This window comes from Coprinopsis cinerea, assembly GCF_000182895.1.
Source record: "Coprinopsis cinerea okayama7#130 chromosome 13 map unlocalized cont3.13, whole genome shotgun sequence".
NCBI classification, from domain to species: domain Eukaryota; kingdom Fungi; phylum Basidiomycota; class Agaricomycetes; order Agaricales; family Psathyrellaceae; genus Coprinopsis; species Coprinopsis cinerea.
Window position 1 is genome coordinate 111,138 of NW_003307532.1, and position 16,110 is coordinate 127,247.

Consider the following 16,110-nt stretch of genomic DNA (forward strand, 5'->3'; position numbering starts at 1 on the left):
GTTACTTCATTTTCGGAGTGCAGCAGGTCGTTTGTCAGGACGCGCACGAGTGTGTGTGTGTGTGTGTGTAGTTCAAAGGTCCGACGGCTGTGCAAGCACACGAACCCCCAGGCTGACCAAAGAGGGACCCCCTTGAAACTCCCATCAGCCTAGTAGCCTACTAGGACCAAGGGCGACTGTCCTCACTGCCAGTGGCAGTCAAGATGTCCATCCCTTAGTAGCTAGTAAACCGGAGGGTCATCAGATGTTGATTTAACCACGACTATAATATTATGCTGGACCGTATTTAGGGATGGCCAAGGGGTTTTAAAACCCCCGGGGTAGAGGCCAGGGGTAGAGCGGGGGTAGGGGTAAGGGTAGGTGTCCGGCTACCCTTGGCCAAACCCCCACCCCCAGTCGGGGGTAAGGGTTTTGATACAAAATCAATCAAAAGCCATTTATTTCAATATCTATGTATAGCTTCTACTAAATAACTGCTGTATATGCAATAAAACACATAAAAATATCCATATAGACAACTGTAAGTAATGATTAGTACCAAAATGGTTAAAACCCTTGGTCAAAACCCCCAGGGTTGGGGGGTAAGGGTACTACCCCTACCCCTGACTGAGGGGTAAGGGTTTTGGGGGGTGGGGGTAAGCCCGAGTAGGCCTGTCCGGCTACCTCGGGGGTTACCCCTGTCCTTCCCTAACCGTATTGACGTATAATACTCATCGCTCGAGACGCGTAGGCGGCTACAATACCAATAGTCTCCGAATAGCTAACCAATATCCTCAGCTGCTGGGTAATATCTCCACCAGATTGCCTAAGTCTGCCCAACGCAGCTGAGCTGAGATCTCTAGAAAGAATCGTAACTAGTCGCTCACGCTCCTGGACTAACTCCGCGCTTCCCTGACAGTTCAGGAGCACATGTTCAACCGACTCCTGCAGTGCTTTCAGTACATTTACCCATCTTATATGGTAAACCTGACGGTGCAAAAAGCCCATGTTCATGGCTTCACCTGACCAGCTGACCAGTTACTTTTTCCATGCCTAATGGGTCAGCTGGCAGGTCACCTGACCCAGCTCCTGAGGTGTTTCAGAGTCATTTGGTATGCCTATGGAGTATGGGTCAGCTGAGCAGCCAGCTGACCATGCCATATCACCGACTCTCCCGCCCTCGCCCGCTCTCCCTCGTCCGTTATGCCAGTGGTCTCCTTCTACCCTCACCCACTCTCCCTTATAGTCAGTTGGCGATTATGCCACTGGTCCTCCCTTATACAGTTGTCCTTGGTTTACAGAGAGAGAGACAATAGAAAAAAAATATTTTCAAATTAAATTAGTCCTACTCATGCACACCCTCCTCCATACACTCCAATTCTTTGGTCAGCAAGGCTATGTAATCTGTGATACGCCGGCGACAGTCTAACAGACCCTGCACTGCCAATCTCTCCTGCAAATAGCAGTCCAACAGGGACTCCCGACATCTAGTACGGATGCCAACAAGAGTGACATCACTATTACCTCCTCCATCCTTATCACCATCACTGCTAGCCTGCAGTTACAATGTCAGTTCAATACAAGTCAAGGATCAAAGCAACAGAGAATACACTTACCACAGAAGGTTCCACAAAGTAGTCCATGGCCAATTCCTTAGTACTCTGATCGTGTGCGGAGGGCTCGGTCGTCAATGGAAATGCTGCGGTATCTGAATCGAGGTCAAAGTATTCCATAGCAAGCTTTTTAGTTTCTTCGTTCATTTCGTCAGGTGTCTGTCCCAAAGTAGCCGCGGAGGGGTCGGTTTGGGACTTCGGTTGTGATTCGCCTACGTGGTAATCGGCCGCCAGGTCAGCTGTATTGTACTCCGAGGTACTCGCAGCTGGCACTTCAGTGGCCTCTGGGGGCTTGGGCGGGCTACTCCCAACTTCGTACTCCTCCCCTAGCACCGCCGTGTCGAAGATTGGGAATAGCTCCGTGGGTCGGTCACCAGCGGCTCCTGTAGATGATGAACCTCCAACGGCATACTCCTGTGCCAACGCCGCTGTATCGAAGGATGGGGGTGCCTCCGCGGGTATGTCTCCAATGCCTACCCCTTCATCGTCTCAGTGAGCATGTACCAAGGTATCATACCGGGGAAGAACGCACCTGGAGACGCTTGCTTGTTGCCGACAACCTTCGCCCGCTCGCCAACAACCTTCTCTCCCGCGACCGCGGGATTGTCAAGGTTGTCTTCGCCTAGCCCATCCTCCCTCCTAGCACGACCCGCCCCAGTCCTCTTCGCTCCACGAGCTATATGGAAGTTAAGTACTTCATCGTTGGCCAACCGTCTAAACGACTCACCTTTGGCTTTTGACATCTTCCAGGTATTGTCGAGATGATATGGCCGAGTGACAAAGGCTGTGGAAAGGGTTGGGTGGGTTGAGATCCTGCTCTCGGGATTAGCGTCGTTTGGGAATATGTACATGTGATCAACCGTACATTTGATCAAAGGACGTTCGGAAATTCGGAAAGGATTCCGGTCACAGGCTCCGATCTGAGGGTTAAATTTCCCCGCGGAAAGTCCTGAGTTCATCCAGAGGTGATGTTTCTCTGACTTCTTTCCTACAGATATGTCCATTGTGAAGGACTTTTCGGATCGTCCATGTCCGCCATCCCTTTCTCTACCGACGACTGTTCACAGGATGAAACGCTACCTTCTCTCCTCCTGATCGACGAGGCCGCGGCTGTGCTTGGACGGATGATACAGGGTCTGCGGACAGGCATCCCATACATTCATACCGAGAACGACAGCATAAAGGCCAACCCGATATTGAGGACCGCACTCTGGCAGGCGGCATATGTCTTGGAAAAGGCGTACAGACGAAGATGTAAGTAGTCGGTTTCGTTATATCCCACAGGTTTGACTATACCTTGCATAGATCGAGTTCCTTGGACAGCTCGCCGCTATATGCGGGAGCTTACCCCTCGACAGGATGGACGAAATGCCAACCGCGAAGCAGTAATGGCGAAGGAGTTTCCTCCCGGCGCCGAGCTCAACAGCGATCATCCGGTACAAGAGATCCTTCCAGCAATGATCATCGACGCCGAAGATCACATCCTCTTCTGCTACCTGCCTAGCTGTGTATCGCCCGCGATAATGGTATGTCCTCTTTGGTATTGCCGCGGGTACATCTCTGACAGCCAGGACTCCAGACAATTATCGACGCCGCTGTTGGGACCTTGGCTACTACCAAGGACGGACATTTGCAGAAAAAGAGTCGAGCAAGAGAAGGCGAACGGGCGAGGGTAGAGATGCAGAAGGTTAAGGGGAAGGGTAAACAGGAGGAAGAAGGTCAAGAGAAGCTGGGTGCGAACTGGAGAGAAGCGCTGGATTTGTTCAGGCAGGGAGCGTGTAAAATGACTCCTGGGGTGTTGACATTCGCCCCGGCGTGGTGGCCTGTTGGTCATGAGGTGCGTCCGCCCATTGTCGCTGTGTTCCTACAAGCCACCTAACCCATACCCAGAACCAACTCCCCGGTCCAGCGTCGACCTTGAAACCACCCAAGGGAGAGGGTCGGATGTTCCTGAGTGACATCCCAATCGCTTCAGCACTCGTGGGCGCTATCCTTGCGCAGATCAACCAACCTTTGTTCGAATCCGGTGTGAAAGTGTTGAGGGAGCTGTACTCGAATTCGAAGCTCACAAAGGACCATTCTACAGTGTCGAAGATCATCGAAATCTGGTTTTCCCCCTTCAGCTCCTTATCCCTTATCGTCAATCGCGCGACTCCCATTCACCGAGATACCAGCGGGCCCATCGAAGGAATGGACATACTCGTTACCGGCGGAAATTATTCAAACGGTGTATTGGTAACACCATCGTTTAATCGTAGGTGGACCTATAACCCTGGGTGCGTGGTTGCGTTGCTTGGAAAATTAGTCCTTCACGGCGTCCCTGAGGTTGACGGTGAGCGCTATTGCATGGCGCACTTCTGGCGCGAACGGCTATTCGACGCCGCGGGAGTGCCGTTTCCCTATCCCTCAAAGTGGCAAGAGTCGTACACCAACATTCCCGAGGCCCTGCAGTGGCATAGAGACAATGTAACAAGGTAGTACTGTAATCAACGAGGGATGTTTGTAGTTACAGGAGGTTTTTGATCTGCCATCTCAACTCCACAACCCTTGCTAGACATTTCGCGATATCTTCGTCGATCTCCCTCTGTTCCTTCTCCAACGCCGCAATTGCGGCCTTCAATTCACCGCTGGTTTTCAAACGCACGGTTGCACGCGTAATCGAGTTCGGTTGCTCATTCCACCAGGCCATAAATGTTTTGTAATAACGCTCTGAAGGCGTCAGAGGTTGTGATGCGACCTCCCACCAGCGGAATCCAACCTGGAAATCTAGGTATCCTTCAGGGACGCCGTTCTGGAATACGGTCAGCAGGAGACTGTCCACGGATGTAATGCAATCCTTGACGTCTCCAGCATATGGAGTCCATCCGGTCGATGCACACAAGAGAGCTGGGCAGGGAGGGGTGCATCCGGCGGCAATGGCGTTGATGAGAATTTGAAGCTGAGTATTCTGGATAACTCAGTCAGCAACGTGTAAGAATGACCGGAATGACTAGTGTAAGGACTTACATACTCGAGTATTAACCCGTTCGAAAACTCGTCCACCCGCGTCTCCTCCAGAGGGTAGTTCTTCGAGAGCCAAACCAAGCAATGTGCGGTTCGACGGTCGAGATAGCTGCAGAACGATTCCCATTCAGATTTCGACAACAGGAATGGAGCACATAGGTGTTTCATAGGTGACATGGTCATAGGTGACATAGAAGCGGTAATCAAGCGGTGAGCTCGCACAATCTACGAAGCCGGAAGTCTAACTCATTTGAACGAATCTTCCCCCGGCGGACTTGTAAATCTAGCACTTCCAACAACCTGTGTGCTTCTTCCTTCGAGTTCCCAACGAGCTCCGGCGGGGCGCGGGTGTTCTGATCGGCGGGAGGGGGGGGTGGCACATGGAGATATGAACTCGCACGAACCTCGGGGGGGTACATCCGCTCAAGCTCCACAGCATCGTCCTGCGATCTGGGAGCGTCGGCCTCTCTCTCGGGGAAACCAATCCACCATGCACGCGGCGCCTCATAGGCCAATGGGGGAAGGTGTGTTGCCAATCCCCGTGAAATGCCTTCAACGACAAGTGGATCATCCAAAAGCCCAAGCGCGGTCGACTGCACTAGGTTGCAAAAAGCAGGAGGGATACGAAGAGACTTCCATTCCCACATCGTGATGTGACCGGCGATACGCCACAATACATTGAACTATGAAGATTTCAGCGAAGGTAAACGATATGGCGAAGATAAAACCTCACAAGTTCAAATTCGAGACAACGAATAAAGCGGTCGAAAAGGCCCCGACGGCGCAGTTCTTCGCCTTTGATGAGGAGGGTGTTGAGGGCAGAGAGCGTGCGCGAGATGTGTACATTGATGATAGCGACGCTGGACATACTAGGGTGGTCACTGGGGCCCTTGTTGTCCATGGTTAATGGGAGGGAGATCAGAAAGGATATTTGAATTCATATACGAATGCGAAGCAAACTAAGGACTATTATCTGGTGTAGACATAGAGTCATTCTGAGGAATACGAGCGATCGTCGGACGAATTCTCGGACGAATCTGAATGGGGTGAGGGATCTCGATCAGTGTGTTCACAAGTCATGGCAGCTACGCGGGTGACCGGTGGTTGTAAAGCTTTCAGCGCCTTACTGAATCCCTCCCGCGCAAATTGTGCGAGGTTTCGCCATAGTTCAGCCTGTCGGTTCGCATAGGCGATGTGACCTTCATGTGAAACCCTTGTGCGCCGCTCCTCCCATTCCGCCGCTTTGGAATCGAAGAAGCGCGGTACCCACCCAGTTTCGCGAAGAAGGTATTGGTACTCTTCTTCTTCACGTAGATATCTCTCTCGGGTTCTCATCCAATTTACCCGATAAACTGCAAAGCGAGAGTGGTAAGTCACAATCAATAGTCACAATGGGGAGAATGAGAATCTTACGCTCATCTAGGTACAATGTTCGATCGGATGGGCTGTCGCTTGGAATGCCCCAGATCCAGGAGAGGTGGGAGGAACTCTGGCCTCGCGCGTTCGGATCGGCAATGGCGGTGCTGACCTTGATGTCCGCCGGATGGATGGGTTGGTATTTCCGCAGAGTTTCAGGGGAGGTCCCTAGGCGCTCCAAAGCCCGCCGCGCCTGTTCGTAATGGTTCACCTGAAGCCGTAGCTCGTCCCGAGAACCTTTGACTATTCCATATGACCGTGTCTTTGTCTTCTTCGTCTTCGCCCCGCGGATCAGCGAGCGATACAGGTATGACAACCTCCCGACAGAGTCACGGATAGACTCGAGTTTTGTGTTGGCCTGAGCTATCCGCATGGATTGTTCCTTTCTTCGGACAGACGCGAGGGCCGACGGCCATTCCTTAACCGCTGAAGGGAGTGGGATGTGCATATCTTCGGGGGGATCGTCCTGGCTCGGTACTGTATCAGGATCGTCATCGTCAGAGTCAGGTACGTCCTCCCCATCGGGTGCTGGGACCTCAACAGAGACAATGCCATTCGCCTCATGTAGCTCCATGGAACTGAGGTCAAGCCCCGGGAAGAGACCCGCGGCATCCTTGTGGAACGCCTCGATCGAGACTGTCAGGTCCTGGCGGCGCTTGGCCATTTCGAGCTTCTGCTTCGCTGTGGTATGGCTCCGACACCTCCGAGCTAGGCGTTTAAGCTCGACCCTGTGGCGTGCACATCGAATGCAATGTAAGTATTCCAAGTATTGATCAGCTCTGAGGCAGAGGTACTTACTGCTTCTCCTGAATGTCGATACCCGATGAGATCCAGCTAGTTACCCCTAGACCCTCTCCAGAGGTTCTCTCCTTATCCATCAAGTCAGCCTCTACCTCGGCTCTCTTAGGGACTGGAATAAGTCCCTGTAAGTAAAAGGCATGCTTCTCGTCTCCAATAGCTCACCTTTATCGAGTTTTGAATTCAGAATGTCCATCGCCTTAAAGTCCGTAAGTCGCTTCGCCTTGGCATTGTCCAGTTCTACAGTCCATTCGGCCAGCTGCCTTTTAGTTATCGCCCCACAAATAGCCTGGTATCTCTCTAACGCGTCTTCAGCCTGTTCCTTGGCTTTAGGTAAATCCCTGCATATTGAAGAGACTGCGACACTCAGTCGACGAGATATTTGGAACAATGAACTACGATACCTAGCCCAGTCAATTTCTTCCAGTTGCTATCCGAGGCTCCCGAGTCCAGACTTTCGGCGCGATGAGAGCTGGACATGGTTCTGGTTGGGCCCGCAAGCTTATTCATTGGGACCCACAAGGGTTCCAGGATCTCTCCACTTTTCTTGCCTGCGCCAGAGACGAAGGAGGGTGCAAACCTCGCGTAGCATTCGGGTCGATGTCCATGAACGTGCCAGAGACCTATCGCGTTGACGATAACCAGGCCCGCGGGAGGCTTGAGACCCGGATTCCGGTACCTCTTGATACGGCGGGCAAAGTTGATGCAGTATTGGCAATTAATGTCGTAGACAAGCAGGGCCCACGGAACACCATCCAATCGGCCCATCTTCAAAGCCCTCAACCACGCATAGTCCATGTTGATCTGTCTGGTTGCCGCCGCGGATGGGTGTCAGCTGGTTACCGATAGGATATCACAGATTACGGGCAATTCACCTTTCCCCTTTCTGAAAGTCGACCATACTCCCAGGGACGAAGCAGCCATGCCTCATACATGCAATGGCCCCGATGCCGGTGACATCACATCCCTTCAAAGACTTCCACTTGTCGGCTATGGCCCGATGTTCGTGACAAGTCGATGTCTAGATCAATAGGAGGTAAGATGCGGATATGCCGAAGGAATGTTGATGCTGACCTGTTTCTCTTCAGTTGCAGACTTGATATGCTCTGCGTACGCCGTCCTCTCGGCCATGAACCCTGTGCCAGAGGAAATCCAGATGTCCTGATCCGCGGCGCGCTGCCTCTGATGGACGCACGAGAAGTTACCATCCGCAACGAAGCTCCGAAGCTTCAGGATGTCGGGGAGGTCCTTCCACTCGTCATCGGGGACATTGATGCCTTTCTGCGGGCAAGCCGCGCAAAAGAGCGCGAGGTCGCCATCCGCCGGCTCTCCCTCCGTATGACCGAACCCAAACCATTTCAGGTTCTTCAGATGGATCCACTGCCTACCCATTCGTGCCAGCTCCCGATAACGATTCTACAAATTCGAGTGATAAGCCAAAATTGGAATGTCCGCAAGGCGAGAGCGAGACAAATACCCACCGGAGCGGTCTGAGGGTAAGCCTTATTCGTCATTCGGCGTAGCTTGGCAAAGTAGTTGTATGTCGAGCTATAGCATTCGACCTGGTTCATGTGGTAATCATCCAATAATGCAAAAGTCGCCACACTTCTGACCGTCCTCACAGATGCAGGGTATAGCTTCATCCTGAGGAACTGTACCATTTCGGGGGGGCTGTCGGCGCAGCCACAGACATGGAACAGCACATGATGGATGCCGTTGGTATGCATGACGATAACAACCCGATCGTCACCAACCTGGCGGCCATTAGGTTTAGCACCGAACGAAAACCTTTCCTGAGCCGGGCCGGCGTGCTTGTTCGATTCTTCCTCCACGTCAGAGTCTTCGTCGCTCCAGTCCTCATCTGGATCTTCATCTCCCTCCTGGAAGAAGCCTTGAGGAGTTGGACACGGGGCTCCGCCATGACCGAGTGACACGACAACCCCGGTCTGCCAAAGCCAAGCAGGGTTCCAATGGGTCCCAGTCCACTGTTCAACACGGTGAAACGGGAGATCCCGATGCTTGTGCCTAATGCAGCTCCTGCAGTGTTCATAGGATCCGACACATTCGAGGCACCTCCAGCTTGCATCTTCCTTCCCACACGTGCTGCACGAGGTACAAACCTTGCCCTCTCCTTCGAGTATCGAATGCAGGAACTGGCCTTTCCGCGGAATCCAATCAGCCATGAAGTCATGTTGAGACTGTGAACACAAGGTGAGCATTACAGGTATTGCAGGAACCGCAGGCATACATATGTCTTTTTTGCTCCCGACGAGGCGAACGACGGGGGGGTTATCCGAGGAGGGGTTCGCCCATTGCCAGACAGATGACCTGAAGGTGAGCCACCACCCACATCAACGTAGGGGGACGGAGGTTGGGTTCTGGCTTTCTTCCGCGGGGATGCCCCCCCACTAGAGCCTGTCACCCGGAACCTCCGCACGTTCTTCTTCAGTGGAGTCTTCAAGATAGGTCGAGACCGGACCACAACTCCCCTGGATGTGTGGTGGACAGTAACGCGGGCTGTAACCGTTTCATCTTCTTGCACGGGCCTTCGCGATCGAGCCATGGTGGTGGGCCTTGAAGGGCTATTTTCGGAAACACAGACCAATACATATGATTCAATCGGAGAGTGAAATGTCTTTTTTAAATTGTATCTATCATACGCTGGAGACACTCGAAAAAGCCCTCCACATCGAGCTGAATCTGTCATCCACCCCATCCCCCACAAGTCAATCAGTATGGCTCGACAACCGACCAGGAAATTGAAATTCAAGCTCACGTCCATTCATATCGAGTACCTTTCGAGATTCCAGTCAGAGTGGTATACTGCTAAAGCCACCCGATCAACCGCCCAATTTGTCAGGAAGCGACGCCGACGGATTGCGTCCATGATGGAGGAGACCTCGGGGGAGGGTGCTGATGCTGCAATGAAATCTTCCATCGAGGACGCTGTCGGGGCTTGGTTCAAAGCAAACTGCAGGCCTAGGGCCAAGGCTGCCAAGATCGGGACAAAGGCGAGGAGTGGAAGGGATGTCTTCGCACACCAGGAATGGAAGGAGGTGGCCAAAAAGAAGAGGGAGCTCATGGAGGCCGACCAGTTTGAGGGAGATCGACATATCGGATTCCACCAGAGGGCAGTCACCGAACTTTGGGACCAGCTTCCCGAGGAAGAGAAGGCGAAGTTTAGGATGGAGGCTGTTGAGTGGGACAATGTAGCTCCCCCGCCGGAGATACAGCTCATGTAAGTGTCGTGTTCCCTTTCAATGCACCGGAACTGATGTTTCATTCACAGTAATGCGGAGGCTGTGAACCGACGCACGTGGCTATTTGCTGAAGACATCTACCGACAGGCGAATGCGCGCATGTGGGCAATGATAGCCTTCAGAGACAAAGACGGTGTGTTGGTGAAGCAGGTCGTTGATCACAATGATAGGTTGGATGGAGGTACAAGGTTGGACGAGGAATTTAAGACAGAATATGAGAAGATGCAGTTCGAGAGGTTGTTCGACCGGTGGATGCATGCCTTTTACTCGGGGGAGGAAAGCCGCGGGCCCGCGCAGCCTCCCAAGAAGCCGAGGGACCTTGCGCGGGTGGAGCTCGAGAAGAATAAGTATGGAGAACCTATCCTCCCCGACATAACCCAATGTCCGGCGAACGAAGACAGCCATCGAAGGTGGCTCACCAAAGTGTTTCGTGCATTCATCTTTGACAGCTACAGTAAGTGAAACACTCTCTCGCCATTTGATAGAGCCTGGAACCTACCTTCTGCAGGTGTAGCATCCGGAGGGGTGAAGACCAATATCTCTTGGACTCGACTTTTCTCCAACCTTCGACGATTCGTTGACGACTCGTTTTGGCCTGACCGACTTGCGGTGGACCTGAAGGACCCTTCAGTGATGCGGTACGACGTCATGAAAGGAATCCTAGGCCATTGGTACCAGCGCCAGCTCGCTGGCGCAGACCCCGTCTTCTCCTTCTCGCATTATGAAGATCCGAAGAACGATGGCATTTGGCTGGAGCGAGTGGCCCGCATAGTGATGGAAACCGACTCACCCAGGGTGTCCCCGCCACAACGCGAAAAACGAGAGCCGGGGAAAAGCCAAGGGATGAAGAAGACGTCGACACCTGTTCCCGGGGGGTCCAGACCACCGGTGCCAATTGCAGGACCGTCCAAGCCACCGGTTGCGCCGACACCTGACTGGATGGAGTCACCCCTCAAGCGGATGGGCACCACCATCGTTGAGGTCGCCGTTTCACCACCCAGGAAGAAGAAGAAGTCCCGCAAACGCGACAGCAAGGAGGATGAACGAGGGAATGGAAAGGGGAAGGGAAAGGAGAAGGCAAGGGTCAATGATGACTCGAGTGGACAGAGTGAGGGCGATGAGGAGTCCAGTGGCGAGAGTATTGGCGACGAAAGGGAAAGGGGAAGGGGGAAGGGGAAGGCAAAGGGACGCAAAGGATACAGTGCCAAGGATAAACGGGGGAAGGGAAAGGCGAAGGGATGTGACGATGAGTCGAGTGGACAGAGCGACAGTGATGAAGAAAGCGAAAAGGATTTGGAAGGTGAAAAGGATAGGGAGAAGGTGCGGCGAGCCGAGGTTACTCCGGACACCACATCAGCCACGGAGGACCAATCGTGTGGTGAGGGACCGTCAAATACCCACGCAAAGTCTAAGAAGGCCAAAGGAAAAGGGCGGGCCGCCATCAGCGACGACGAAAGAGGAAATGCTTCCGATACCAGCAGAACGCCGAAGGGGAGGGTTAAGGCCGCCGTCACGACAAGGTCAAGGTTGAAGGCAAATGAAGACTCGTCCGCCGCGGATGAGCCGCCGGAGACCCAGGTAAAATCGACAAAGAAAGGGAAACAGAAAGCCGCCGGGAATGAAGGTGAAGGTCAGTCAAATTCCAGGAAGTACAACCGGAAGGGGAAGGGTAAGGCTGCTGTCAGCCAGGTGGACACCGACGTCGCAACCTCGAGGGACAATTCGAACTCAAAACCCCCGACCCATGTATCCAAGGAACCCCCCCCAAGCACCGACGACTCACGCGAGCCAGATGAGGAGTCCAGCGACAGAGAGGAAGGGCGACCAGCTCCAAAGAGGAATATGCCCACCCTCTCTGTTGGTCTTACCACAAGAGCGATGGCAAAGTCCTCCGCAATTCAGACACGGTCGAAGGCAAAGTCGAAGGGCGTCAAGCCGAAGCCCGTGGGCGTAAAGAATCAGGGTGATATTTTTGACTTGAAAGATCGGAGGCGAAGACGCAAGAACGATTAATTAATATTCATGTGAAAATCCACCAAATGTTGTACACATACACACCAATGGATATATACGAGTCCGGGCTAGTTAAATGTCCTCTCCCTCCGATTCCCTGTCGGAGTCCCTTTTCGATGGCCGTCGTGCTCGCACAGAAGAAACGCCATCAGGTACTGCAGTCAAAATCGATTCTTGAAGACCGGCCTGGAGATCACCGTTGGGATCCCGCAGCTGAATCGCAGATGCGGAGGTTGGTGGGGGATGCTGAGCTGGAGACAGAAGAATAGGCTCAAAAGCCTGTTCAAAGCGGTCTGGGTCAATGAAGGTCGGGTAGGGTCGAGAGACATCGTCGGGCGAAGGAGGAACGACGGTAAGATTTTGCATGGTGGTGATGACTGCCTCTCGTGCGATGTCGTGACTGATGCGCGCAACCTCTTCCTGAACGATAGATCGAAGACGTAAGGTTAGACCCTCCCCAATGCGAACGATATTGGCATCGACGTCGCCAATACGTTCCTTGAGGTGGGTTTGAAGGGTGGTCGAAAGGATCGGGGTTAGGAGGGAAGGCCAGTGCCTTTCGAGAGACAAGGACACCTCCTTCGCCAACTGTCCTGGGTTGACCTGACTGTCCGCCAGTCGCTGCGACTCCTTCGCAATCGTGCGATTCACGAACCCCTCCAGCTTACCCTCAGCCTCCTTGAAGACGTGATTCACCTTCTCGGAGATTAACCCCTCCAACCGTCGCTCTATCTCCGAGGTCTGCTGCCCTTCCAACTCGCGCAACCGACTATCAATCTCGCCTACCCAATTCTCGAGTGATCCAAACCGCTCCTCCCATTCCCCTCCGACCCTTTCCTGCAGTTCACCGGCCGCCTTCTTCACCTCTACGCCAACGGTTGAACGTACAACCGCACCAAGCCTATCGGTTGCCCTCTGCTTGTAGGCGGTGAATTGTTTCTCCTGCTCCCCAACGCGGCTTTCAATGTGGGCAATAGCGTTCGAGATCCTCTCTATCTCGTTGGGGTTGTTGGGAAAATGCTTCCTCACGGCCTGCAACTCCGCGCGGATATCCTCGATGTCGCTCGTAAATGTCGTTAAATCTTCGTGGACCCTTTCCACACCACCCTCCAGTTCTGCCAACCGATCGCTGAGATCTGCGTCGATATCAACCTTTGCTTGGAGTTGGCCGCGGATGTCGTAGATGTCTGCCTGAAGGTCGTGGGTGGCCGTCTCGATCACCCTCAGGTCATCTCCTTTCAGAAACCCCGACGTGTCTGAAACCCAAGAGTCAGAGTGGGTGGTATAGCTTAGCCTGGAACTTACCAATTGCTGTACCAGCGGGCATACCACTCGGCAGGCCAAAGACCGTCCAGTACGCCTGGCCGCCGGGTCCAGAACCTCCCGCCGGTCCTACCGCCTTGGAGGACGACTCCACAGCCTTGGAGGACGGACCTGCCGTATTGGAATTGTCGTATCCAAAACGCGCGGGGGCAGTGTTCTTCTCCGTCGTCGAAGCCGCCGGTGTGTTCGTCGTTGTCGTGGCCTTCGCATTTGTCGTCGTCGCATTTGTCATAGTCGTCGTTCTCGCTGTCGTCGTTGTCTTCGCAGTCCTAGGCCCTTTTGTCGTGTTCGCAAACGAGCATTTTCGCTTGTGTTTGCGACAGCGGAAGCAGCAACCCGAAGCTGGGCGCCAGCAATATTGCTGCTGCGCAAAGACGCACAAAGCACATGGTTCGTCCGTGAGCTCGAACCCCGAACCAGGAGCAGGTGGCTCCTCCTGCACTGGCACCCCCTCCTCCTCCCCCTCCTTCCGCCCTCCATCGTGCTCCTTCTCTTTCCCCTTCCCCTTTTCCTTTGTACCCGCCCTCCCTTTCGATGCTGCCCTCCCTTGCGCGGTTGCACCCTTCGACCCTCCAGCGGCCTTGGCTGTGCGACTCCTCGTTGCCCGGGCGGGAGGCTCGTCAACTCCCTCTTCCGCGGGACTGGATGGGCGTGTTGCGGAATCGTCGATATGGACCTTCTTCTTCTTCGAACGTTTGGATTGGGGGCTCATGTGTGTGTTATCGCGCTTCATCGCCCGCCTGTGATCTTCGTCGTCGTCGCCGGTCATTGACACATCTTCATTTGGCCGAATGTCGTAAGGTGGTTGGAAGTTGGGGGGTAGAGGTGGAAGGCGCTTGAGGAAGCCCGTGTCAAGGATGATATGAGGCTTCATCTTGATGTCTTTATCCAGGTAAGTGCTGTGATTTTTGGCAATCTCCGCAAACAGCATTCGTATAGGCGGGTCGAGCGTCTTTGAGTCGAGGCCCAGGGCCTTGCGACAGTCCTTTACAACTCTCTACATAGGAAGTGAGTACCGATCGCGACGATCGACTGACGAATACTCACCGAATGCTCCAAAAGGATCAGCAATGCCTCCCGCGGGTTTCGATTCCGACTCTGATATATCTCCCAGATCAGGCGGTTTGACGCCTTGCCCAGTTCCAAAAAACGTTCGATCTCAGAGGACATGGGGTACGACGGGGAAGGGCTTGTGTATGGGTGGTGGAAGGGTGGAGCTGGTGTAACCCTAGTTTGGGGTTTGCCCCTTGAGGGTCCGCTGACCGGAGATCCGCGCAACGCCGGGATCCCGCCAGGTCACACGAACGCCCAACTAATACAGGTGATCCGCGCTCCGCGGAGCGCGTGGTTCCTATTTTACTAGGTCCCGGGGGACGCCAGAGCGAGGGGTTGGCACTTGTTGTGGTCTGCGGGATGCTTTGACTTTGACCGTCCCGTCCGCGCAAATCTGATACAAAGGTCGGTCAATGTCCCTGACTGAAACGACACTGACGGGGTCAATAATGAACAGGCAGCCGCTGACTCGGCCTAGGGCGTGTTTTGATTTCTGCCATACAAAGGTTTGACAAAATTCTACTTTGGCTTCCACTAAGAGGAATGAGGTAGGGATAATACAGAGTAGGAGGAGGATTCAAGGAGAGATAATGGATGTAGAGTGTCAGGGGATTTGAGTACCTGATTATTATAGCACATGAACTTGAGGAGACAAAACTGCCACACAACTGAATAAGTGACAAAGGCCCAAGGCACATAACTTTTACTTATGTACTGACCACACTGGGGGAATGCTGAAGATACGCACACAATAACAGCTTGAGAAACAAAAAAAAAAAAAAAAAAAAAAAAAAACAATAGTCTGATCAGACTACAAAATTCAAAGGTCTCTCATGGATAATGGACCATAAGATAGCATAATGGAACGACCCCTGAAAACCAACTGAGAGGTCTTTTCCCAGCCAAAAATCTATATCCGGACTATTCTTTCGTGACCCCCCAGCAAGGAGTATCCGTACCCGGAAAAGACCTCGCGAGTCGCACTACTGCCATCTACAAATCTATGTATAGAAAGTCAACAAATGTGATCGCCTACAACGTCATACACCATGTTGTGCATCAAAGAAACGAGGGCGAGTGCGATTAATGACACCACGCCAGCCCAATTGCGCCAAAACGTGTCCCAAAAGTGTTCCGAATGTGAATCCAATGCACAACCTTCATATGGTCTTGAAAGGAGTACATACACCCTGAGACGAGGATAAGGTGATGGGGTGACTGACTATAAGGGAGAGGAGGTGAGGGACCATACAGGAGAGGGAGACCACTGGCATAACGGACGACGGACTATCAGGTGGGTGGTAGACCATACAGGAGCGGGAGAGCCTGATGGTATGGGTCAGCTGAGCAGCCAGCTGACCCATACTCCAAGGCATACCAAATGACTCTGAAACACCTCAGGAGCTGGGTCAGGTGACCTGCCAGCTGACCCATTAGGCATGGAAAAAGTAACTGGTCAGCTGGTCAGGTGAAGCCATGAACATGGGCTTTTTGCACCGTCAGGTTTACCATATAAGATGGCTATACCCTACTGAAACATGTGACTCCTGTCCCTGCCCACAGGCCCGACACCAACGTTCGTCACGAGCGTCGCCTCGCCACCTCCCAACAGACACCCTGAGGTTGTGGTTCGCTACGAGTAACTTCGTCAG

At 53.2% G+C, this 16,110-nt stretch overlaps 6 protein-coding genes across 6 annotated transcripts; 2 read left to right on the forward strand and 4 right to left on the reverse strand.

The window, feature by feature from the left end:
* Nucleotides 1–1,324: 1,324 nt before the first annotated feature.
* Nucleotides 1,325–2,335, reverse strand: CC1G_05588 (hypothetical protein; the record flags this gene model as incomplete). The annotated part of the gene is made up of 4 exons (XM_001838055.2): nucleotides 1,325–1,534; nucleotides 1,596–2,071; nucleotides 2,125–2,268; nucleotides 2,320–2,335. 4 exons carry the CDS (start codon nucleotides 2,333–2,335, stop codon nucleotides 1,325–1,327), a joined length of 846 nt encoding a protein of 281 aa, XP_001838107.2.
* Nucleotides 2,336–2,620: 285 nt separating this feature from the next.
* CC1G_05589 (hypothetical protein) lies at nucleotides 2,621–4,070 on the forward strand (the record flags this gene model as incomplete). Its single annotated transcript, XM_001838056.2, has 4 exons — nucleotides 2,621–2,846; nucleotides 2,898–3,118; nucleotides 3,172–3,429; nucleotides 3,483–4,070. The coding sequence occupies 4 exons, from the start codon at nucleotides 2,621–2,623 to the stop codon at nucleotides 4,068–4,070; spliced, it is 1,293 nt and encodes a 430-aa protein (XP_001838108.2).
* Nucleotides 4,071–4,098: 28 nt separating this feature from the next.
* CC1G_15764 (hypothetical protein) lies at nucleotides 4,099–5,496 on the reverse strand (the record flags this gene model as incomplete). The annotated part of the gene is made up of 4 exons (XM_002909999.1): nucleotides 4,099–4,539; nucleotides 4,599–4,820; nucleotides 4,886–5,278; nucleotides 5,329–5,496. The coding sequence occupies 4 exons, from the start codon at nucleotides 5,494–5,496 to the stop codon at nucleotides 4,099–4,101; spliced, it is 1,224 nt and encodes a 407-aa protein (XP_002910045.1).
* An 89-nt stretch (nucleotides 5,497–5,585) lies between these two features.
* CC1G_15765 (hypothetical protein) lies at nucleotides 5,586–9,372 on the reverse strand (the record flags this gene model as incomplete). The annotated part of the gene is made up of 10 exons (XM_002910000.1): nucleotides 5,586–5,947; nucleotides 6,009–6,739; nucleotides 6,810–6,921; nucleotides 6,975–7,166; nucleotides 7,214–7,617; nucleotides 7,685–7,830; nucleotides 7,884–8,225; nucleotides 8,291–8,794; nucleotides 8,930–9,007; nucleotides 9,058–9,372. 10 exons carry the CDS (start codon nucleotides 9,370–9,372, stop codon nucleotides 5,586–5,588), a joined length of 3,186 nt encoding a protein of 1,061 aa, XP_002910046.1.
* Nucleotides 9,373–9,544: 172 nt separating this feature from the next.
* CC1G_05591 (hypothetical protein) lies at nucleotides 9,545–12,082 on the forward strand (the record flags this gene model as incomplete). The annotated part of the gene is made up of 3 exons (XM_001838058.1): nucleotides 9,545–10,047; nucleotides 10,099–10,523; nucleotides 10,578–12,082. 3 exons carry the CDS (start codon nucleotides 9,545–9,547, stop codon nucleotides 12,080–12,082), a joined length of 2,433 nt encoding a protein of 810 aa, XP_001838110.1.
* Nucleotides 12,083–12,154: 72 nt separating this feature from the next.
* Nucleotides 12,155–14,575, reverse strand: CC1G_05592 (hypothetical protein; the record flags this gene model as incomplete). The annotated part of the gene is made up of 3 exons (XM_001838059.1): nucleotides 12,155–13,338; nucleotides 13,388–14,402; nucleotides 14,453–14,575. 3 exons carry the CDS (start codon nucleotides 14,573–14,575, stop codon nucleotides 12,155–12,157), a joined length of 2,322 nt encoding a protein of 773 aa, XP_001838111.1.
* Between the last annotated feature and the right edge of the window lie 1,535 nt (nucleotides 14,576–16,110).